Source organism: Lepus europaeus, chromosome 11 (genome assembly GCF_033115175.1).
Source record: "Lepus europaeus isolate LE1 chromosome 11, mLepTim1.pri, whole genome shotgun sequence".
NCBI classification, from domain to species: domain Eukaryota; kingdom Metazoa; phylum Chordata; class Mammalia; order Lagomorpha; family Leporidae; genus Lepus; species Lepus europaeus.
The window spans coordinates 10,693,521-10,719,047 of NC_084837.1; the positions used below are offsets into that span (position 1 = coordinate 10,693,521).

At 47.3% G+C, this 25,527-nt stretch overlaps 1 protein-coding gene across 3 annotated transcripts in view; it reads right to left on the reverse strand.

Moving 5' to 3' along the window:
- Nucleotides 1–25,527, reverse strand: part of TARS3 (threonyl-tRNA synthetase 3) — a 49,221-nt gene that overhangs the window by 6,576 nt on the left and 17,118 nt on the right. For all 3 annotated transcript variants that reach the window (XM_062204978.1, XM_062204981.1, XM_062204980.1), the window contains exons 8-16: nt 24,477–24,555; nt 23,757–23,903; nt 22,179–22,277; nt 19,013–19,179; nt 16,102–16,264; nt 11,822–11,959; nt 8,162–8,239; nt 7,980–8,080; nt 161–265 (exon numbers count right to left, since the gene is read on the reverse strand). In XM_062204978.1, coding sequence (XP_062060962.1) covers nt 161–265; nt 7,980–8,080; nt 8,162–8,239; nt 11,822–11,959; nt 16,102–16,264; nt 19,013–19,179; nt 22,179–22,277; nt 23,757–23,903; nt 24,477–24,555 — 1,077 coding nt within the window. The remainder of the gene's footprint in view (nt 1–160; nt 266–7,979; nt 8,081–8,161; nt 8,240–11,821; nt 11,960–16,101; nt 16,265–19,012; nt 19,180–22,178; nt 22,278–23,756; nt 23,904–24,476; nt 24,556–25,527) is intronic.

A 25,527-nucleotide genomic window follows, 5' to 3' on the forward strand; every position in this document is an offset into this window, starting at 1 on the left:
TTTTTTTTTTTTTTCAGTTTTGTTTTCTGATCTGGAAAATTGAACAAGAATTCTTTATTTGCTATGTGGGTACTTGCAAATTACAAAGCAGGAGCCACCCATTTTTTCCTGCTGACTCTATCTTGTTAGCCCCGCAGCGTTCCTCTCCCACATCACTTACCACTTCCCCACGCAGTTTTCTGAGAGAATGGCGACCATCCTTTCCACGGACCCCAGAACGGCTCGATGAATGATCACAGGTCTCTTCTTGTCATCCCCGTCCTTACTGGAGAAAGAAATTATACCTTGAAGTGTTTCACAGGGTTAGGTAATACGTTTGCCTTCCCACTTTATATCTGACTATAGACTTAAGGTTTGTGTTTGGAGATCTCTATTCACATCATTTGTTTTACTGTCCTGTTTTCTCAAAAGACTGCCTTATTTTCTCATTATTTTTACTTTCCTTTTAAAGACATTTTACGGACAGCATGGAAAACAGAGCCAAAGCCTGGACTCATGCAATGAGCTCCCAGGCGCTCTTCTTTCTGCCAGCTTCACACAATGTCAACAGAGCCCATCCAACAAGAGACAGACGCACCCCGTTCCTGCCTCTACCTACAGCTCCCGCTGTAAACCTCATCTTTCAACAAGTCCGTGGCAGCTGTTCTGGAAGTTGACTGATCAAATTCCCTTAACAGACCTGAAACCCACATGACATTCTCCTTACATTTAATAGTTCCCTCCTCCCATCTGGAAAAAAGTAGAGCAAGCAAATCACATCTGTTAACCACAACAAGGTGAGCCACTCTAAGATCTGTATACCTGTATTTCAGAAGATAAATTTCACTTTATTACAACAAATATAATATATGACACAAAATTCTTATGAGAAATTTCTATATAAAACTTGTGCCAGCTAGCTACCACTAACACACATACACACACACCCCAAACAAAGACAGAGAGACCCATTGGTAACCCACTTCCGGTTAGTTATAATTGGTCTTGTCACTGCCAATCACTCTGCCAAGGGCAGGTCCAGATGAAATGCAAGCACAGTCTTCCATCTCCGTCCCACGGAAAGCTCTGGGCCAGGGGCAGGGAGCCTGTGCCAGTCCTCCACAAACACAGAGGACTCACTTATCCCACAACTGAAGCCACTACGGAACATTCCTGAATGTTACTTGTTTTTGTGTAGGGAATGAAAGCAAAGCAGAATGACCCTTTTGCAGGCTCCTGGGCTATTCCAAAATTTTTAAAATTTTAAACAGGTATAGCCTTAAGAAGGGCACATAGTTACACAAACTATGGTCAACATCTGTGCTGATCAGACAAATATTATAATCAATGTCAAGTTCCCCCAAAATAATCTCAGCTGCTGTGGTTACAATTACATTTGATTTATAGAGAAATGTGGTGGGAATAGCTTCACAATAGCAATTCTTCCCATTCCAAGAGTGTGGTATGAATCTTCATTCAAACCACTCTTTTTTTTTTATGGCTTTTGATAAAGTTTCATGGTGTACATTTCATATAAGCTTATATATTTATACTTCTTGTTAAATTTATTCCTAGATATTGTATATTTTGATGCTGCTTCTGAAATGTCTTTCCCCATTGCATTTCTTAAAATTGCTAGGGGCTGGTGCTGTTGTGTAAGGGGTAAAGCCACTGCCTGTGGTGCCTGCATCCCATATGGGCAGTCAGTTCCAGACCCACTTCCACTCCAGATCTCTGCTATGGCCTGAGAAAGCAGTGGAATATGGTCCAAGTGGCTGAGTCCCTGCACCCATGTGGGAGACCCAGAAGAAGCTCCTGGCTCCTGGCTTTGGATAGGCACAGCTCCATCCACTGCAGCCATTTGGGGAATGAACCAGTGGATGGAAGATATCTATCTCTCTCTCTGCCGTGTTTCTCTGTAACTCTGCCTTTCAAATAAATAAATAAATTTCTTCTAAAAAAGTTATTGCTTATATGAAAGCAAATTGATTTTTGTATTTCTACCTTATATAGTTCGTTTTTTTCATTTGAATCTGTTAATTTTCTAGGTATTTTAACAACTACACCTGATGAACATTTTATCTCTTTCAAATATCTGTACTCCCAGAAAGTGATTTCTAGTCATAGTTCAATGGTAGGTTTATTGGCTTTTCCAGCTACGCGATGTTCCTGTAATTTTCTGATAAACGCTTTTATTGAATAAGGAGATTTCTTCCTCTTTACCTCACAGGAACGAATGCTAAATTTTATACAATGCCTTTCTAAATTGTTGATTGTAATAAACAACAACACACACATCTCTGGGTTAAATGGTCCTAGCTTTCTATTCTTAAATTATGACTACCTAAGAAGGGAAGGAAGGGGGTGGAGGAGAGGAGAGGGAGGGGTAGGGGGAGGCGGAGTGGGGAGAAAGGGAGGGAGAGTGAGGGAAAGAGATCTCTCCACTGCCGGGCCAGGCTGAAGCCAGGAGCCAGGAACTCAATCCAGGTCTCCTCATGGGTGGCAGGGCCCAAGTACTTGAGCCCTCACTGGCTGCCTCCCAGGGTGTGCATGAGCAGGAAAACGTGGAGTGGAGCTAGGACTTGAACCTGTGTACTCCAACTCAGAATGTGGGCATCCTATCCCTGGCTCCCTTACTTTCTTGGGAGAGTCCTTACTTGATCACGGTGATGGCCTTGACACCTGGTTTGGTTCCTGTTAGGATGGTATAAGCCTGGTCTGCCTGTCTCTCTCACTGAATGAAACAGCCGCGGGGGTGGGGGATGGGGATGCTCGGGGCAGCTACCTGAGGACCTTGAGAATGCCATGGTAACAAGTGGTTGCAGAAGAAGACCAGAAACGGAAGGACCACCAAACCAGCAGAGAATTTCCTGTAATTTTGTCTTCCAGTTTCCTGTGGTCTACACTCAAAGGCCAGCCCAGGAAAAGCTTCCGGGGAACCCTCATTTTCTGACCGAGGGATCAGAAAGATAACTCCTCCAAGTTTTAGAAACAGCGGGAGAGCAGGGGTCCTGGGTGTCTTCTGTTCTCCCCAGCTCACGTGCCCCCACAGCAGAGAATAAACAGGCACCTAAGATTCCGAGAACGGGGGTCCTTTCCTGGTCCCGAGGCCATGGGGTTTTTCCCGACTGCTTCTTCCCCCTCTCCAGCCTCCCGAGCCCGGTCTCTGCCACACAGGCGGTCATGGAAACAGCCTGGTGGAGTGCGGACGTAAGTCCCAGCGAAACCAAATGTGTCAGGAGAATCAACAAAAGCAGGAGCTCAAAAGAGAGACAGTGAACTCACTCGGCCTCACCTCCGAGCCGCACGTGCAGAGCTGCGAACTGCACACAAAAGGCCTATGTTACTGAATTTTGGGAGCTGACCACTGGGTGGCGTGCAAACAGGACAGAGCTACCCATCAGTATAACTGAGCTGACATGGGGACCACAGCCCACAGAAGGTAGGCTGGAAACCAGGACATGAACCTAACCGGGCAGACTGATGTTACCGTGGAGAAACCAATACTTTCATTAGGAAATATCATAATCAAAATTTCCAGGATTCAATTCACAATTACTTGGCATAGGAACCATGAGGAAAATCTCAATTTGCGAAGACATCCCTAACCTCCCCCAACAACAGCACAGTCCAGCAGTGAGATGACGCCGATGAGGGCGTTAACCAGGACCAGGACACAGGATGAAGTGGACAGGGAGATTAAAATCTCAGAAACAGAAGACATAAAGAACAGGAATTTTAGAACCGGAGAATACGACGACAGATCTAGAGAAAGTCACTGGCCGGACAAAGGAAATGACAGGTGGTATCAGTGAACTCAGAGACAGAGGAACACAAAGTGTCCAATCTGAAACACACACACAAGAAACGCTGAATAAAACACAAACAGAACCTCAGAACACTGAGACTAGAGCCAAGGGTCAGGTATTCAGGTCACCTGAGTCTCAAAAGCAGAGAAGAAAAAGTACAGTGCCACCAAAATCCGGAAAAAGCAACGGCTGAGAACTGTTCGATTTTGGCAAAATACGGAACTTACAGATGTAAGCAGCCCAGCACACCCCCAAGGAAGTCCACAGTCACACCTATCACAATCAAACTGCAGAACACCAAGACAAAGAGCAAGAGCAGAACGACATGTGACACAGAAGGAGAAACGGTACAGGTTCATCATCAAAACCATGAGGACGGGAGGACGTGGAGCAACGTCTTTGAAGTGCTGAAAGTACGCTGACTGCCATCCCAGAACTCTTCAAGGGTCCTTTAAGAACAAAAGTAAAACGGAGACGTTCTCACGTGAAGGAAAACTAAGACAACTCACCGCCGGCAGTTCAGCTTTCAATGAACTGTTCAGTTCAGCTTTCAATGAATTGTTCAAGTATTTTCAGATGTAAAAGAAAGGATTCTATGGATAAAATGAATTATCCTCTATTTATTACATAAAATAAACTCAAAGTTTAAAATCTTCCAATAGGAAGCCTATAATACTAAAGTTTCAATGGCAAATTCTACCAAACACCCAAAAAAGAAGTTACACCAATTCTAGTAATGTTTTCCATAAAACCAAAAAGAATAGAACACTTCCTAACTTGTTTTATGAGGCCAGTATCACTCAGATACTGAAACCAGTCAAAGATAATACAAGAAAACTACAGCTCAATATCCCACATGAACATATATTCAAACATCCTCAACAAATAATTAGGAGACTGAATCTAGCAACAATGATACTCCATAACCAAATGAGTTCATCCCAGCCATGCAAGGCTGGTTCAATATTCTAAATCAATGCAATCCACCATATTGGCATGTTAAAGAAGAAACCTCACAAGGTCGTATAAATTTATACTGAAAAATAATTTAACAAAACTCAATACCTACTTCACGTAATAATAACATAAAAACCCCTAGAAAACTAGAAATATTGGGGGAACTTCTTCAACTTCAGAAAGAGCATCTATGAAACACCCATACCTAACGCTATACTGAATGGCAAAACACTGTATGCTTTTCTCCTAGACTGGGAACAAAGTAAGCGTGTCCCTTTCATCCCTCTTATTTTAGCACAGCGCTAGGTCACTATTCAGAAGTCTTGTTATTACTAACCTACTTATTCAGCTAGAAGTTCTAGCCAGTGCAATATGGCCAGGGAGGGCAATCAGAAATGAAGAGTTAAGCTGTCCTCAGTTGCAGAGGGTATGACTAGTTACAGGAAATTCTGCCAAAAAAAAAAAATAAATAAACAACTTTTCTAGAACTAATACAAGCAGCGAAAACATGGATAAACAATTAGGACTACAGTAACATTTACACTCATTCCCCAAAGTGACATGCTTGGATATTTCTACACATACAATTGGTGCTACATCTAACAAGATATCCCTAGGACTTCCACGCTGAAATCTAGAAAAACTGGAATTCTCCATGTAGTTATCAGTTCTGGCCAAACTGCCCTCCTGAAGTCACGTGATTCAAATCAAAATTCTCACCAAAATGTTTGGTAAATTACTAAAAGCTAAACAATCCAAATAGAAACAATTCTGAAGAATAAAGAATTCACTTTCCCTAATTTGAAGACTTACTACACAAAGCTACAATAATCAAGGCAGTACAGACTGATAAAAGGATAGTCAGTGGATCATAACAGAACTGAAAATCTAGAAACAGACCCAGATAAGTACATCAAACTGGTTTTTCATAAAGACAAGACATCAAGGGGTCAGCATTGTTCTGCAGCAGGTTACGCCTCTGCCTGCAATGCCAGCATCCCTTACAAGGACTGGTTCGAGTCCAGGCTGTTCCACTTCCTATCCAGCTCCCTGCTAATGCACCTGGGAAAGCAGCAGAAAATGGTCCAAGTGCTTGGGCCCTACACCCACATGAGAGCGCCAGATGGAGCTCAACGGAGCTCCTGGCTTTGGCTTGGCCCAGCCCCAGCCACTGTGGCCACTGCATCCACTTGGGAAGTGAACCAGGGGATGGAAGCTCCCTCTCTCTGCCTCTCCCTCTCTCTAACTTTGCCTTTCAAATAGATAAGTAAATCTTCAGAAAAAAAAAAAAAAAAGATAAATACATCAAATGAATGGCCAAAGAACAGTCATTTCAACAATGATATTAGAACAATTAGATTTCTAAATACAATGAACCCTAACTCAAACTTCACATTATAAACAACAATTAACTCTAAGCATATGTTAGATCCATTTTCTAGATACTTATTCTAAAATTTAAAAGTAGAACATTTTGGGGCCGGTGCTGTGGTGTGGCAGGTAAAGCCGCTGCCTGCAGCACCAGCATCCCATATCTGTGCAGGTTAATGTCCCTCCTTTTCCACCTCTGATCCAGCTCCCTGTTGATACGCCTGGGAAAGCAGCGGAAGACGGCCCAAGTGCTTGGGCCCCTCCACCCACTGGGAGACCCAGAGGAAGCTCCCAGCTCCTGGCTTTGGATCAGCCTAGCTCTGGCCATTGCAGCCATTTGGAGAGACAATCAGTGGATGGAAGATCTCTCTCTTCCCCTCTGTAACTCTGCCTTTCAAATAAATAAATCTTAAAAAATAAATAAAAGTAGAAAACTTCAAAGATAAAATGCAGGAAAGTCTTCACAACCAGTGCTTAGGCAAAGCATTTGTAGTCGCGACGCTAAAAACATGGTCCACAGAAGGAAGCATTTACAAAGTAAATCTCACTGATGTGAAAACCTAGATGAATGGCAAAATTAAGATGCAAGAAATGAAGAAGCCAATTTTAAAATGGGCAAAAGGTCTGAACTAAAGAGAACACATGAATGGCAAATAAACACATAAAAAGATGTTAACACATTAGCCACTGACGGTACACAAAACACAATGAATGCTACTCCACCCCTATTGAATGCTCAGTAGACAAACTTGACAAGACAAGGCGCAAGGCTGTGGAACGTCTGGAACTCCCCTGCACTGCAGAACGCTACAGCTACTAAGCAAAACGGTTTGGCAGTTTCTTACAAAGTTAAACATACACTTACATGACCCATTTCTAGGTGTTGAGCCTAAAGAAACAGTAACTTCCATTCACTTGAAAACCTACACACCTATGTTTACAGTAGTCTATTCATAATCACCACAAACTGGAAACAATGCAAATGCCCTTGAATGAACGACCAGGTAAGCACATCTTGATGCATTCACACAGCAGCACACCAGGATCAAAGGACAGAGACGTGCAAGGACATGGGTGGGTCTCTGAGGCCTGATGCTACGTGAAGAAGCCAGTCTTGTGGCTCCATCTATGTGACGCTCCAGAGAGGACAAAACAATTACGATGAGGACCATATTAACGGATACTAAATTGACTGGGCTGAATCCCAATTGAGGAGGCTGGTGTTCCATCTACACATGTGTTAAAACCTACACACACACACACACACAGAGCCAATGTCAGTGTATGCCAAGAGACTTTTTAAAACAGAAGTCACTGGCTTGCAGTGATGACGTGGCCTTTTTCCCCTGCTTTCTCTGGGAGATTACTCATCCTGGAGACACAGACCCAGTGCCAGCTCTTCGTCATGTCTCCCCAGCTGCCTCCGGGGAGTTCAGAGCTTGGGCAGTGTTTTGTGTAACATTGTTGAGGTCACTGATGCTATGGGAACTTGTCTTCCTTCCCGCACTTGACCATGTCCTCAGGAAATTCAAGCTGTTCCTCAACCAGATCACCAGCAGATGAACAAATGTGTGAGGTACTTCAACAAGTTTATGGGAAATGGAATTAAAAGAATTTTATTTTGGTGCAAAGTTGATAGCTTCAGTTTTTTCCACAAACTTCTGGAAGGCTCCTCATATGCATGAATTCCAAAATTTTTGTTAAATAAACATCTTTTAATTTTTCCATGAACTTCTTAAAGCACTACTGTATGCTGAGTATACAGTAGGCTAGACATTCACTAAGACTTTTGTATTTATAATATTCAAATGACAAACCATTCAAGTATTAGTACTCTATTATTTATCACATTCAGTAACTCACCTAACATATGTGAGATTAAATCGAATAGGCAGTTGGAAGTCCAGCTGAATTGTTGCACATTGATGGTATCTGCCAATAGCATCTTTGATTTTTATATCAATCTGGAAATTAAACAATGTTTGTTAGACAGGTTTTATTTTTCTTATAAATACAGTCATTTTCAAAGCATATGATCTACTTACTTTAGGGCCATAAAATGCTCCATCTCCTGGGTTCAATTTCCATGGTTTTCCAAATTCCACCAAGCTATTCTGCAGTTGCTATTTTTTGGAAGAAGAGAACATTTATAACTTCTCCATCAATGTAATTTTTTTTGACAGGCAGAGTTACAGACAGTGTGAGAGAGAGACAGAGAGAAAGGTCTTCCTTTTCCATTGGTTCATCTCCCAAATGGCCACTGTGGCCGGTGCACTGCGCTGATCTGAAGCCAGAAGCCAAGTGCTTCCTCCTGGTCTCTCGTGCAGGTGCAGGGCTCAAGCACTTGGGCCATCCTCCACTGCCTTCCTGGGCCACAGCAGAGAGCTGGACTGGAAGAGGAGCAACTGGGACAGAATCCAGTGCCCCAAAGGGGACTAGAACCTAGGGTACCGGTGCCGCAGGCAGAGGATTAACCTAGTGAGCCATGGCGCCAGCCCATCAGTGTAATTTTACCTTTTTGTCATATAACTCACAAAAGTAAACTAGACAGAATAACTGAGTTATCATAAATCTTAATTACACAATATTCAATTCAACAGACATTCACAGAGCATCTTTTATGTTCAGTGAAGTGTTGAGCTGGGACAACAGGACAATCAAGAGACATGTGCCATCAAGTAGCACCTGTCCACTTGGAGGAGAATTCCAGGTCAGAGTTCAGAGAAGGGATTCCCCGGGGCCTTCTTCCATGGCTGCCTCTGCCTTACACCCTGACCGGCGTCTGCCTCCTCCGCCAGTTCCGAGGCCTGCTGCTCCTCCTCACAGAAACGGGCCGCAGAGCCTGGCTCTTCCATGCTGCGCACAGCGGAGACAAGGCCAAGACACAGGCCTTCCCCCTCTCTCCTTCTTTTCCTCTCCTCTGTACAGCTGAGGGCTTAGATGCCCAGGGGGCAGGAGCGGGAGGCCCCACTCTGGGCTTTGCCTAACTCACCGTGAGCTTCAGCTGAGCCTGCGGAGAGGCAGCCTGCTCTGCAGGGGTGGCTGCCCACACAGGCGTTAGTCTAAGGAGCTGCTGAGCCTTCTGGCCGTCCTGTGGTCACAGCTCTCTGGGAAGCACGGGGCCATGTCCTGCGTCCTGGCCAGAACACTGTCAAGCCAGCACCCAAGTGCAGGTCAGCATCCCAGCTCCTGGCGCCTCACGGGGCTGCAGCTGGAGCTCCCTGGGGACGGCACGGCTCCCCAGGTCCCCTCAGGATCAGTCTGGAGACAGGAGTTCATCCTGAGATCTACCCGCCAGGAGCAGCTTCCTCTCTCCTTCAGACTAGGGGCAGCCCCCTCCAGAGAGGCAGCCGCCCTGCTCTGCTCGGTTCTTGGGGAGAGGAGGCCCTGCCTCTGTAGGTCACTAGTGACGCCCGGAAGGCGGGGTCTCCTGGGGAATCCACAAGCCCAAGAAAGGCCACAATCAGGCAAGAGCGTAAAGCAGAGGTCACTGCCAGTGACGGGGCCTGGGGGCACAGAGGGAGAGGAAGACCAACAGGAACAGCCACAGTTAAGAAGCCAAAGCTAAGGACACCCGAGCTGTATGCCAGGGACGTCTCTGAGGCCACGTCAGAGACCTGAAGACAGGGACCACATGCCCCTCTCCTTGACTCCCGGAGCGGTGGTCTTTCCTGGGCAGGACATGCCCTTCCCTTGGTGCACGGTGCGGTCCTCAGTGGGCTGGGCACGGCTGCTGCACTGCTGAATGCATCCGACCAAACGGAGCACAAGTGGGGAGACGCCTGGCCCACCCCGGCCCAGCCCTCTTTCAGCGCCCCACACCCAGCCGGCTCCAAACGGATGGAGCGATGGCGTGGCTGGACAGTAACTAACACCAACACCTGCTGGACACTTACACTGCCCAGTACTGAGTACTGCGCCCAGTACTTCATGAAAACGGTTTCCCTGCAGCCCGTGTAACCTTCCGAAGCAGGTGCTTCCCCGGAGACACTCACCACGCCACCACCACCACTCCACACTTGTCCTGACACGCAGCAGCCACCTACACTGCACTCACAGAGCCCACGCCTGAACGCAGGAACACAGGCCAGTCCTCCTTCCTCCTCCTGCTCCCACAGGGCTGGCAGGTAAACTGACCCTGTGTCCCTCCTGGGGTGGGGACATTAGACCTTCTTCCTCCATGCAGTGGACATGGAAGAAAAATCTGGGACGGGCATGGAGGAACAGGCCCCATTCAGACCTCAAGTCTAAATGGCCTCTAGGCATAATAACATAACTCAGGTTAGTAACACCGCACTTCTCGGATTTTACGCCACAAAAGCAGCATTTCTGTTACTCCTGGTGGTGTGTGTTCAGCTCCCTGAGTATTACAGAGGAGAACGGATGGGCAGGCAGGGAGCCTGGCCATAATGCCATCCTCGTTTCTAGCAAAAGCCAACATGGGAGACACACTACACCCAGTTCATGTTGAGTAAGACAAAGGTGGCAGCATGAGGAGCTCCTTCCTCTCAGTTTTTTAAAGCTGTGAGGCAACACCTGTGCCTGGGGGGTCTTCAGAGGATGGCACTGTGGGTGCTGCCTGTGAGGGGGACCCAAGCACCAGGCGTGTGTGTCTGCACTTAGAATGCACAACCCTGGGATGCCACGAGGCAGACCAAGATGACTCTACGGACGATGGTTTAAAACATCTGCAGAAGACTCCTAGAATGACATTTGCTGTATATAACACTCTGACCTCAGAATCAGCCCTTAAGGCTTCCTGGTCGGGCTGAAAGGCCTGTGAGAGCATCTCAGGCATGGGAAGCCAAGACTCTGCGGCGAAAAATCTTGGAGCTCAGTGAAACCTCAGTGGAAAGAAGGGGTCATCAAAGAAGGACGTACTTTTCTCTGAAGGGAGGAGAGAACTTCCACTTTGCCTATGGCGGAGTCCAAATACTGATAGAGTCTATGGTTACAAAAGGCATCCATAGCCTTGGCAGCCCAAGGCAAGAGCCTCAGGTGATCACTGAGGTCATAAATAAGAGTGTTAATTGTTAAAAGAACGACAGAAGTCACTGTGCACCTGCTCCTCATGTAAGACCTCTGTCCTTAATGAGTTGTACTATGAGAGTTAACTGCAAATTTTGTTCTCAAACTGTACTCTATATGGTGTATGTGTGTGTGTGTGTGAGTGGGTGTGGGTGCAAATTGTTGAAATCTGTGCTTAACATGGAGTTGGTCCTCTGTATATAAAATCAAACTAAAAATGGACCATAATGAAGAAGGGGATGGGAGAGGGAGAGGCAGGTGGGATGGCAATCAGGGTGGAAGTGGGGGTATGGGGGAAAAGAACCACTATATTCCTAAAGTTGTACCTATGAAAAATGCATTCATTAAATTAAAAAAAAAATAAAATAACTTATGCTGCCAAAAAAAAAATCTGCAGAAACCAAAAGTTCCTGCAAATCAGAATTCTTCTAAAACCTCATGCTGGGTATTAGTGATTGGCACTAAAAAAATATGAATGAAAGCTTGACAGGAACTTGAAAGTGTGAAACAAATGTAAAGTATTACTATCATCCTTAGTTAGGAAGCAAACCGGATAACCACATTCTACCACCTGCATACTTATCTTGTCATTTCCAATTTCAAAATTTCAATGACACAGCATCGCTCCCCTGGCAAGGGAGGGGAGAAGGAAAGGTGAGCGCTGTGCCTGTCCTCACCTTTTCAGCTTCAGCCCACATCTCGCTCTCTCCCAGGAAGTTCTCAGGCCTTGTCGACAGGTTTAATTGGAAAGTGAAGCCAAATGTTGAGTAAACGGATTGCAAAAACTGCAGACACCCCTTGATTTCTTCTTCAATCTGAAATTAGAGCAAAAGAAAATGGAATTCATTATGGCACTCTGCAAATAAAATGAGTCTTCACAGTCAGAGATAGGCCCGTTTTACAGAGGGCCCTGGAGGCCACTGTTGAGAGCGCCCTCCAACGCCCACTCCACCCTTCCTGTGCGTGCCGGGCATGTGCAGCTGCCGGAGGCTCCTGTCCGGCGCAGGCGGTGGAGAAAGCAGCAGGCAATGGCATCGCAGGTGAACGGCACTGCCTGCCGTGTGCACAGGAGCAGAAGGGCCAGAGGACCAGGGTTCCCATGGAGTGGAAGGGCAGCAGCTCTCAGAGCAGGGAAACAGAGGGTGGAGGCCCGGGGACCAGAGAGGCAGACTGCAGTGGGCAGCTGCACGGGCAGAGAAGGGAGGGCAGCAGCTGGTCAGGTGGAAGCCGGCAGGGGCCGGAGGAAAGGAAACGCCTTCAAAGTAGGCAACGGGGAGCCGATGGAAGGAAGCTCAGGAAGGTGAAGGGGCAGGAGGAACTGCCCCATGGCTCCATGCCCACCCTCCCCATCTCCGTTGTGACCAGGGACTTCTCAAAACCCAGGCTGTGGCTCAGAGCCTTCAACAGTTCTGAATAGCACCTGCAAATGTTCTGTAAAACAATAATGGGCAAATGTTACCCCCCTGGACCTTGTTCCCATTTGTTCTTCCCCAAAGCAACTGTGGTTTTCTGCTTTAAAAGACTGAGCCTAGCCTATGCTCGGTGGGGTGGGGGGTGTCAGAGATCTTGTACCTTCTCAGTGTGTGGCCTTCTCAGGGGATGGCTTCAGGAACAACAAAGGGATGAACTTGACCCCGTCTGTTCTTTCCCAGAATGGGAAATGGATTAGCAAGACTGAAGGCCCCTTAGGAAGCTGCAGGGTACATGCCGAGAAATGAGAGGATGGTGACCTGAACCAGAGAGCGATGCCTAACCCCAGATCACAAAGATTTTCCCCAATTTTTCTTCTGGAAATTTTGTTATTTTCAGGTTTTACATCTAGGCCATTTTTTTTTTTTTTTTTTTTTGACAGGCAGAGTGGACAGTGAGAGAGAGAGACAGAGAGAAAGGTCTTCCTTTGCCGTTGGTTCACCCTCCAATGGCCGCCGCGGCCGGCGCGCTGCGGCCGGCGCACCACGCTGATCCGATGGCAGGAGCCAGGTGCTTCTCCTGGTCTCCCATGGGGTGCAGGGCCCAAGCACTTGGGCCATCCTCCACTGCACTCCCTGGCCACAGCAGAGAGCTGGCCTGGAAGAGGGGCAGCCGGGACAGAACCGGCGCCCCGATCGGGACTAGAACCCGGTGTGCCAGCGCTGCAAGGCGGAGGATTAGCCTAGTGAGCCGCGGTGCCGGCCCACAATAATTCTTGAAACCAAGCACAGTGAGCCTTCTAATGTTCTTACTTTTTTTTGTTCTTTTTCACGGCTTTTTTTTTTTTTTAACCTTTTCTAGTTTCTTTTGAGTTCCATACAAATTTTCAAATCGGCTTGTCAATTTCTACAAAGAAGTCTGAGCATCGCTTGGGACGTCACTAACTCTACAGATCAGTCTGGGGAGAACTGACATTTTAGTAGTATTTAGTCTTCCAGTCCAAGAACAAGGTTATTTCTCCATTTATTCGGGCTTTATCTTGTAGCTTCCACTGTGTACGTCACCCACATTTGTAACAGTCAGCTTGAGATGACACAGTAGTTAGTTTTTATATACCGATACCTCATATTACAGTTTTTCTAAACTCACTCACTAGTTCTAATAACATTTTTGTCGTTCCCATCTGATCTCTGCATAGACGGCCATGATGCTCAGTATCTCCATCTTGCCTTACACACTAAAGGGAATCCCCAGCCATTAGTAACGGGAGAGGATTTTGCTTCCTTGTTCCTGGTCTCATGGATAAAGCATTTGAGCAGCACAGTGGTAGGTTCTTCACAGAAGCCTTTCATTAGGTTGCAAAGTTCTCTTTTATCTTGTTTGTTAGGGTTTTGTTTTTTTTTTAATGAGAAACGGGTATCAGTTTTGCCAAATGCTTTTTCAGGAATCTACTGAAATCATGTTTTCTCTTTTTCAGCCTGTTAATTGGTGAATTACAATAGTTTGTTTTCTAATGTTAAGCTAATCTTCCATTTCTGGGATACAGCCCACTTGGTCACGATACATTATCATGTTTTAAATATTATTGAATTTGGCCGGTGCCGTGGTCACTTGGTTAATCCTTCCAAAGAAGCTCCTGGCTCCCAATCGGTCTAGCTCTGACCACTGCAGCCATGTGGAGGGTGAGATGGAAGATCTCTGTCTTTCAACTAAACAAACTTTTTTTTTTTCTTCAAAGAATTACATCTTAATTGTTGGCAGAATTCACTAGTGAAGTCACCTGGGCCTGGAGCTTTCTCTGTAGGCAGGTTAGCTATTAATTCAAAATTACTATAGTACATACAGGACTACTCAGATTACCTATTTCTTCCCAAGTGGAGTTTGATAATCTGTATTTTTAAAAGATTTGTTCACTTCAGCTGAGAGATGTTAAATTTATTGGCATAAAGTTGTTCATAACATTGCCTTATTAGCTCTTTAACATCTACAGAGTCTGGGCCCAGTGCTGTGGCATAGCCGGTAAGGCTGCCACCTGCAGTGCCAGCGTCCCGTATGGGTGCCTGTTTGAGTTCCAACTGCTCCACTTCTAATTTCAGCTCTCTGCTATGGCCTGGGAAAGCAGTAGAAGGTGGCCCAAGTCCTTGGGCCCCTGCACCCATGTGGGAGACCCAAAGGAGGTTCCTGGCTCTTGGCTTCAGATCGGCACAGCTCCGGCCACTGTGGCCATCTGGGGAGCGAACCAGTGGATGGAAGACCTCTCTCTCTGCTTCTGCCTCTCTGTTGCTCTTTCAAATAAATAATCTTAAAAAAATAAAGTAATATCTACAGAGTCTGCAGTGACATCTCCCTCATGACTAGTATTTTAAATTTATACCCTGTCTTTTTTTCTCTGTAACCCTAAATAAATTTATCAATTTTAGCGATATTCTCAAAGAATCAGTTTCTGGATTTTCTTTTTTCTAGTTCAATGATTTCTGCTCTGTTCTTCATCATTTTCTTCGGCTTACACTGGCTCTGATCTTCTCTTCTGGTTCCTTAAGCAGAAACTGAGGGGGTTTATCTGAAATTTTTCTTCTTTCCCAGTAGGTATCCGGTACCAAAAATGCCCCAAGCAAACACCATCTTGATAGCATTCCACAAATTTTGTCATGTTCCATTTTTGTTCATTATATAATATATTCTAATTTCCCTTTGGACTTCTTTGATCTATGAGGTATTTAAAAGTGTGTTATTTACTTTTTACATATTTGGGGTCTTCCAAATCACAGCTTTTTTGTTATTTTCTACTTTAATTCCAAAAGATCAGATAATATTTAACTAAAGTCACTTTAAATTTCTTAAGACTTGTTTTACGGCCCAGAATGTCATGGTAAATATCCTATGTGTACTTTCAAAATGTATATTCTGCTTCTGTTCTATAAATATCAATGTGGTCAAACTGTTTGATAGTGACTCTCTTTTTTAAAAAAGATTTATTTTTTGAAAGGCAGAGTTAGAGAGAGAGAGAGAGATTTACCACCCACTGATTCACTCCCCAAATGGCTACAACTGCTTCGGATGGGCCAGATGAAACTGGGAGCCAGGACTCTATCTGGGTCTCCCACAAGAGTAGCAGGGACCCAAACAGATGGACATCTGCTGCTGCTTTCCCAGGAGCAGGAGCAGGGAGCCGGACTGGAAGCGGTGGAACTGGGGCCCACATGGGATGCTGGCCTCACAGCTGGCAGCTGCCCCACAATGCCAGCTCCTACAGTGACTCTGTGCATGACAATCTGTACTAAAGAGTAAACTCTATGTTCTAGGCAATACTGAACAAAAAACACACTGAATCCCTTAAAGTATTCCACTTCATGGCATTTAAGTTAATCAAATAGATGCCAAATGAAAAAACTAATAAGCTTCATGTCAGGAGATCACATTGACCCAGCTCAGAGTCACAGATGTCAGAGATGAATGGATCCTCAGCCCAAGACCAGCACAACGGAGCACGGTGTCCAGGGCTGCACAGTGACGCCGTGACAGCCACGCCCACCCCGTGTCACCGCACCTGCTCCACGGTGCAGAAGATGTGGGCGTCATCCTGCTGGAAGCGCCTGACGCGGGTCAAGCCGCTCAGCGTCCCCGACAGCTCGTTTCTGTGAAGAACTCCAAAGTCAGCAAACCTAACAGGCATTTCCCTCCAGGACCGCGGACGATGGGCAAACATTAGACTAGAAAAGACGAAATAGCACAGCTTTTACAGGGGAGAAGAGTGCTCATCTAAACAGTAAGACATTACAATTAAGCCTTGCCATGGTTTGGATGTGGTTCAGTGGCTCTGTGTGATGAAATTTAATCCCCATGGGGAGGTACTGAGAGGGTGGACCTTAATCCAGCTATGGTGTTTACCAGAGGGGCCTGGGGGAGGTGATTAGGGTTAGATAATGTCACTAGGGCACAGCCCCCATGACTGAGGGACCACACACACACACACACATACACATATTCACACTTTCACACTCACACTCACATATACATACTCTCACATACTTTCACACTCTCGTTCACTTTCTCTCTCTCTCTCTCTCTCACACACACACACACACACTCCCTGTCTACACCCACAGGGCACATGGTGCTGCCTTCTGACCCCAAAGGCAAGAAGGCCATCACCAGACACAGACCCCTGAACCTCCAGACTGTGAGCTAAACAAACCTCTTTTCTTTCCAAGTCAGCCGCCTCAGGTATTTTGTTATAGTGACGAAAACAGACTAATCCAAGCCTCAAGATCTATACACTCCTTACTCTGGTTCACAGATCACCGGGTTAAAGCTGTCCCGTGACTTCCTGAGCTCTGATGTTACAGCGCGTTAGAACTCTGAGAAACAACCCTGTCTGGCTCTTCTTCTTCTTTCGCTGCCCCCTGTGAAGTTCATTTCTGTTCCTCACAAAGGCTACTTGGTGAAGCCCTGGGGACCTGTCTTCCGACAGGGCTCACAGAACAGCCTGGACGCGCCTCTGTCCCCGCACTGCTGTGCACTTTATAGCTGATGGCATCAACACGTCCCTGCCCCTCTCTGCTCACACACTGTGTCGGAATCAACTCGAAGTGCACGAAGCACTCCATGAACGTTCACTTTGGCTGAAGACTCGTCACCTGCGGAGAGCACACCCGGCTCCCACTCCCATCACCACGAGCCCCCGTGCTGTCCCTCCCTCACTCTGAGCACAGAAACATAAAACTGCGGTCCAGTCTTGTTCAGCCCCACTCCCAGGTAAAACTGCAGGCCACAGCTTACAGTGGCACCTAATGGCAAGGTGGGCCGGGTTTAAGGTGGGAGGCAGTGGCTTAGGCTCCTTCTGTCTACAAAGAGAGGTGGGAGGGGCCGTCACCATGGCACACTAGGTTAATCCTCCCCCTTTGGCACCAGCATCCCATATGGGCACAAGATTCTGTCCTGGTTGCTCCTCTTCCAGTCCAGCTCTCTGCTGTGGCCCAGGAGGGCAGTGGAGGATGGCCCAAGTGCTTGGGCCCTGCACCCCATGGGAGACCAGGAGAGTCACCTGGCTCCTGGCTTTGGATCAAAGTGGTGTGCCGGCCGCAGCGGCCATTGGAGGGTGAACCAATGGAAGGAAGACCTCTCTCTCTTTCTCTCTCTCTCTAACTCTACTTGTCAAATAAATAAAATAAAATCTTAAAAAAAAGAGAGGTGAGAGATTACTGGCCCATTGGTTTTCATAACATTATTTTATGTATGTCACCTTAAAGTTGAAATTCTTTAAATCTTTACTGAGAAAAGCAAAGAACTTTGTTCAATATTCAGGGATTTAAGACGCAGCTTCTGAGGTCACTCACAGACACCTGTGCACTGATGAGACAAAGCCGTTAACAGCTGGATCTGTGCGCGTGCAGAATTCTATTCGTTCGCTTCCAGCTGTGAAATGCACTGGTCTGTCAAGGTCTGCATGCCAACCTTCTGGAAACTGCAATTTCTCATGGACACACCTTTGGTTTACATACCACCAAGGAAGAAACCAGCCTCTTATTAAATCGTGACGTAATGTAAGATGCACCTCGGCCTCAGAGATGCTGAATGTGGGGGAAGGGTGACTCCAGGACTCATCATTACGACCTCACTGACCTTGCTGCAGTACCTAAGAACTGAGTGTTTGCACATACGTACGTCTGAAGTGTATTGCTATTAGGAAGACAGATGTTATAATAACATAAAATTGGTATACAAAATTATCCTCTAAGAAGCACAAAAAACCCTAAATGCTTTCAAGCTAACATTCCAGGTCTGCCAAGGATCAAACGTGTTTTCAAGGATAAACTTAATTTCCAGCATGAGATAACTTGGTAATGATGATTGGCAAGCACTTTTCAGATTAAAGCAACCCCCCAACTGCAAAAAGCAAACTAATAACACAAGGGGTCTTCAAAAAGCTCATGGAAAATATATATCACGTAAAACTACAAGAGGACTTTAAAAAAAATCTTTGGCACCTAAATATACTTATCTTTTTAAATTAAAAAGCATGTATTTTCATCTACTTGAAAGGCGCAGCAATAGAGATGGACAAAGAGAGATTTTCCAGTCACCTGTGCACTCCCCAAATGCCTGCAATAGCCAGAAGTGGGCCAGGCTGAAGCCAGGAGCCAGGAACTCCATTTGGGTCTTCTACGTGGATGGCAAGGTCCCAATTACTGGGCCATCATCCACTGCCTCCCAGAACACATAGCAGAAAACTGAATTGCAAGTAGAGTAGCTGGGACCCAAATGCACTCCAAAATGGGACGTGGGCATCCCAAGTGGCAGCTTACCTCGCTGTGCCATAACACCTGCCCTAAACTTCTTCTAATTTCATTTTTCCACAAACTTTTTGTGGAAATACAAGCCCCCTGTATTAAAAGCGAACTATGAGGAAGTGTGCTATGGGCTGTTAGGCAAGGACCTGATTCTCTTGTCACACTCACCAGTGTCCGGGACAGTTCATGGGTTTGAGGGCGAAAGTCTCCTTCTCAATACCGAAGGTGAACATGTTCTCGCTGTAGTGCTGCCAGTGGCCCGAGGTCTCCCAGAGCTTGCTGTTGTACACGTTGGGGGAGAGCACTTCCAGGAAGTCCCGCTTGTGATACTCCTCCTTTAAGACGAAGGCCTTAACGTTAAAACCTGCTGGGACACATCACAGTCTCACGCAAAGCAACACCCTGGGCGAGTGTTTTTAAACCTGGGATGGTGTCTTGAATTAATTCGTGCATCCTCGGCTTTAGGTGCGGTGGTTTCTGGACCACAGGAACAGCTTTCTGTGGGCTCAGGGCCATTCTCCCGAGGTACAGCTGTTTTACACTGTGTAACACCACGTAGCACGCAGTGACCCAATTCTCCAAAAATTAGTCACTGAAATAAGAACTATGGAGACAAACCTGCTGTAGTGCAAATTCTAAAACTCTACATCCTCGAGAAACAGAAGGGCTGTTTCCCTATGACGTGGGAGGCCATTTTCTCCCTTAATCAGCCTGAACGCACGTTGTATTCATAGCTTTAACCGATTTAATTTTAAACAAAGTTGGAAATTGAACTTGTCACACTCGGAGCCATTGCTATCTGTGCAGGTGTGAGCAGGCTTTTCTCCCTCCCCACCCATTACCAGTTTCCCTAATGAGTCACTGGGGACAGGAGAAGACAATTTTCTCAAGGGAAAATTACCCCATTTTATTCTTCAAGGTACCAGTTTAGGAAAGTTAAAAAAATAAATAAATAAAGATTTCCCGGGATTAGGACACAAAAAGGCAACTGCAACCTCCCGCACTGGCAGGGGCCGGCTCTGCCGCTCCTCTGCAGGGCGCGGCCTCGGGCGGTGGTGAGCGCCTGGGTCTCAGGTGCCAGGAGGCCGCTGCCTCTGCCCTTTGTTTGCACTAAATTAGAAAACTTCAGCAGAATTCTAGACCTTAGGACTGGCAGTCGTTCTGAGCAGCTACGTCAGCTGGTTCTAGAGAGTGGATTCAACGAGACCCTGTGTCCACTTCTGCCGGAGCCCACTTTCCAAGCCTCACTCACTCACTCCATGCTGCTAGTGGTTTCCAACCACTCGGAACACAGTCATGCCGGGAACGGACGCTCTGCTGAGGCGTTCAGAGCTCATTTTAAGCCACCCCTGCACCAGGCTGGACGTTCCCTCCCCCAGAGTGCTGGCATGAGGAGGCTGGGCCTTCGGCAGGTGACGCAGTCACAATGGGATGGCCCCCGTGCATGGGATTGGCGCCCATGTGAAAAGGCCCTCAGCCTCTTTCAGCCGTGCCAGGGCCCAAGTCGGCAGTGCGCACCTGGGAGAGCGTCCTCCCCAGAACCCAATCGTGCTGGGCTCCCAACCCCGACCTGCAACCTGTAGAACTGCTGCACAAGCCACCTGGGCTGGTGACACGGTACAAGGCAGCTGGCTGCGCTGCAGGTCCCGCCACAAGGCCCTGCCCCTGTGATTCTGTGCTGTCAGAATTCCCCCTTCCCAGGATGCCCTGCTTTCACCGGGGACTGGGGAAGGGTTGCCATGAGAACATGCTGTGAAGCTCCACACCTCCCAGGGGCCCCCATCACCTCTAAAGGAGGGGCTGGGACTTCTCACTGCCGCTGGGACGAGGACCAGAGAGGTGCCGAGCGTCTCCCTCTCTACTTCCCTTCCCCCACCCCCTTCTCCCTCTGGCCGACTCCAACTTCGCCCACATGTGTGTGTCTGGTTTATCATTTTGAGCACCATATGTGTGTCTGTGCTTAAACTGCTTTTTAAGGAAAAGGCAAGGACCTGGATTAAAATGAAACCTCACTTCTCCCTCAACACTAGCATTTGTCACAGTGGCCCAAACTGACTGGACAACCCGCTGCGAGTGAAGGGGCCACAGCGGCTGCATTTCTCTACCCAACACACGCATGCTATGCGGGCTGCCTTAACTCTCAGTAAAACGCATGTGGGTTTGTCTCTACACACGCACACATACACAGCAGACAGAGAGAAAGCAAAATGGCTACGGGGCACCAGCTGATGACTCCAGATACAGGAAAGATGGATGGATGTTCACTGCACTCTAATGACTTTTCCACAGAACTGAACTCCTCAAAAGTTTGGAGTGGGGGAGATACAGCTGACCGCCTGCCACCAACTTCTTTCTCTGAAGCACAATGGAAACCCAGCTCTGGGAGATGGAGCTCTCGCCCTGAGGCCGAGCAGTCCCCTGAAGAACCCTGACAACTCGCTCTGCACCTGCAGGAAGCGCTCAAGGGAAGCCGCACATGAACCTGGTGACCCGGCCCCTTGGCAGCTCTTACACAGCTCCTTAGCATCAGCTAAACAAGTAGCTTTCGATGTGGACTTGCACCAGCAGTCGCCCCACGTCTCAGGCCGTCAGGCTCAGGCTGGGCCACACCACCAGTGTTCAGGGTTAGAAACCCTGCACATCCATGCCCGTAGCAGCATGACTTCCAACGAGCCCAAATGAAAACTGCCCAGATGTCCGTCCACTGGGCGTGTGAACAGCCGTGCTCGTCTCAATGACGGCCTGCTCCGGGGCGGGAAATGCAGCAGCCACCAGTGTGTGTGTGTGTGTGTGGGAGCCCAGTGTGTCACACTGTGTGAAGGGGTCAGCCTCAAGGGCCACAGTTATTCCTTCCACAAAAGTTTAGGCACGCAGAACAGATCAACGGTTGCCCAGGGCTAAGGGCAGAGGAGGGCCTGATGCTGAGGCAGTAGCAACAGGTGTCTGGTCCAGTGGTTAAGCACCCACATCATATCAGAGTGCCTCGGTCTGATTCCTGGCTTTGGCTCCTCGTTTCAGCTTTCTGCTGAGGCAGACCCTTGCAGACAACTGGTGACGCCTCAAGTGGCTGTCTGGCTACCACCCACACGGGAGACACCCCCGTGGCTCCAGACTCAGGCGCAGCACAGGTGCATCCTCTGAAACCCAAGAACACACTTAGGAAAACAGGAACTATCTCCACGTTTTTATTAGGAAGCACGATTCAGTATTTCACTTTCAGGTTCAAAATTCGCATTAATGTTGCTAAAATAAAATTCATGGAAATGCCCGAGCAGTCTGTTATGAGGGGAGAGAGTGCAACAGAGTTGAATAGGTATTTCCTGAACAGACTTACTCGTATGAAGTCCATGAGTGTGTTGTAAATGAAGGCTCCTCTGGGAAGGAAGAAACAGCTTCCAGGGCTGAGATCATGGAAGAAGAAAAGCTCCTGCTCCTGCGTTGAAACAATAATTGCTTTTCAAACACCCAGTATTTACTGCATAGTCAGTCATCACTTCCGCCTTCGAGTAACAGACATCCCAAGGGGCTCGAGACCACCTATGGCTAACTACACGTAAGAGCACACACAAAATTACCACACTCACTGACGGTTACTGAGCCTGGGACTCAGCGTTCATGGCACCGTTATTTTCTGTTAATTTCCTTGCTTGGCATGCATGGGATGTGGACGTCACGGAGAGGTAACACACAAAAGACCAGGAAAGTTCACTGCAGGGGTGGGCTTTAAGTGATGCCCCAATGTCTCACGCCTGCCACTTACTGAGGCCACCCAGAGCCGGGCACCCCCACCCATGCCCGTGCTCACGCCAGCCCAACAAAGCCATCCGGCAAGAGAGACAAGGACAGGAGTTCCACGAGGGATGAGCACAGCTATCATCTAACACAGCTCTTAAGTGGCAGAGCTGATGAAAACCAGGTCTGCCTCTGTCAAATCTCACGCTCTCTGCATGCCGCTCTCTCAAATGCCAAAGTTGCTATCAGCTGCGCACAGTTTAAAAAAAAAACAAAACAAAACCATTTTCTATTAGATACAAACAAGCAAAGGGGCAGGTATTTTGGTGCAGCAGTTCAGCTGCTACTCAGGATGGCCACAGCCATAGCACAGTGTCTGCTCACAGCGCCGGCTGCTCCACTTCTGATCCAATCTCCTGCTAACGCACACCTCGGGAGACAGCCGCGGACGGCCAAATGCCTCCTTGTGGAAGGCCTAGGTGGAGTTATGGGCTTCTGGCTTCAGCCTGGTCTAGTCCTGGCTAGCTGGGGAGTGCACCAATGAATGAATCATCTCTTTGTGTCTGTTAACCTTTCTAATAAAAGGAAAATAAATAAAACCTTTTTTTTTTAAAATAAGAGAAGAATACAAGTTTTAAAAGCTAATAAAAGGCCGGCACCATGGCTCACTAGGCTAATCCTCTGCCTGCGGCGCCAGCACCCTGGGTTCTAGTCCCGGTCAGGGCACCGGATTCTGTCCCAGTTGCTCCTCTTCCAGTCCAGCTCTATGCTATGGCCCGGGAGTGCAGTGGAGGATGGCCCAAGTCCTTGGGCCCTGCACCCCATGGGAGACCAGGAGAAGCACCTGGTTCCTGGCTTCGGATCAGCACAGTGTGCCGGCCGCAGCGGCCATTGGGGGGTGAACCAACAGAAAAGGAAGACCTTTCTGTCTCTCTCACTGTCCACTCTGCCTGTCAAAAAAAAAAAAAAAAAAGCTAATAAAAGATATGAGAAGGGAAGAGGTTAAAAGATATTTGGGGTATCATCATGCAAGAGTTCAATGGCAGTCTACAAGAGCCAGAAAAACAGAAGACAGAAGAGAGAAGGAAAAACAAAATATTTTCCAAAAATTTCACTTCATGGTGCATAACGAGAAGCCGGCAGGCATGTCCCCACCAGCAGTGACGGGGAGGGGACATACCTTCCCGATTTTCCTGTGATCTCGGTTCTTGGCCTCCTCCTGGAACTGCTCCCAGGTTTTCATCATCTTGGGATCGGGAAAGGATATCCCGTAGATCCTCTGCAGGGTCTCCATCTCAGGATTGCCCTCCCAGTAAGTTGAAGAATTCTAAGCATCACACAAGATTTTGGTAAGCACATATGCACGTCTTATAGGTCCATACGCATACTCTGCCACTAGCCCCTCAGGATAACTGATGTCGGGAAGGCATCTGGTGCCAGAAGACCCTCATGCTGATTCTCGCCAGTCCGGGGCGATGCTACTGTCCAGTCCTGCATTGGAGCTGTCAGAGGCTGGGACTGCACAGCCAGCCCACCCCTCCCGACTCCCAGGGCAGCACCCGGTCCACTGCACCCTCATGTGCCCTGTTCTTCTTCCTGGAGCACACCTTTCTCCCATGCAAACAGCTGGTCTGGCTCACATTAGGTGACTCCAGACAACCACTGTACAGAATTAAAAATACATGGAAAAGAAATGCATTTAACACTTACAATAAGGTTAAATGATAAACGTCATATATGGTGTTCTAACTGTCAAAATTCACATAAGCATTATTTTTAGACAAGTAAGAATGAAGTATTTTAAAACATCATGATGTTCAGGCTATAAAAGATAGGACTAAAATGCCTTATAATCTAGGTTACATAAGTTTGTTACATTGATAAATAAGTCAAGCCTCACCTTGAAAATTTTGATGGCTTTGATCTTCCCAGTGTGTCTAACGTGGGGCCCTTTACAAAGGTCAATTAGTGGACCGCACCTGCAGGGAAATTCCAGCCATGCCCAGCACAGTTACAGCAACCGGACTATTCCTCATCAACCACATTCTCACGGCTGACGCGGGGGCTTTCACTGACTTATGTCTTGGGCCATTTTTAATTTGGGGTCGAGGAATGAAGCAATGCATCTAGCCTTGGATCCCAGCCTACTCTCCTTTGCTCAAATTCAAAATCCAAAGAACATCTTCCAAAAGAAACTGTGCATGTTAACCAGCACAGCCCAAGGCTCTCAAGAACCTCCAGAGCCATGAAATCAGGAAGCTACGAATCCGTCCGACACCGACTCACAGCACATTAGCTGGATATTCCAAAGTCATGCAGCCAGGTGCGTGTTTGAGGACGTCTGGTTTTATGACGAAGCGGCGGGCTGTTTCTCAGTTTATTAAACTGGGATTAAAACACTCGAGGCTTTAGCTGGGGCTTCCCTCGCACACAGAATGAACGAGAACCCCAGTGTCGTAAGCAGAGGCTCTTCTTCCAGTACAGATATTAACCGAGCCAAAATGTGAATGCCCTGGTCAGAGGGAAGGTCACTTAACATCAACTGACTCAAGTGAAGGAAGTACTGCCTTCACGATTTCAACCCATTTCAAGTACTCCTGAAGGTCACAGGAGTGAACATCATGACGAATAAACAGAGGGTCTGGCTGCCAGATGAGCAAACACAACACAGCTCTACACAGGGAACGCCGGTTCTCTGCAAGACCAGGCTTCACGCACGCTCCCGTCCACGAGGAAGGTCAGCACGCAGGCAAAGGGCTGCCTGCTGGCACGAAAGCTCTCAAAGCTCCTATCCTTCAACACTCACAGGGAAAAGCTCTTTGTTCCTTCAAAAATTAAATATAAGCTGCACAAACTGGATATAAAAATGGTCAACACTGACCTGGGAAATATTCTTTTAAAACACCAAAAGATCAAGCGTCAGAAGCCAGGAATTTGAAACTTAGCATATA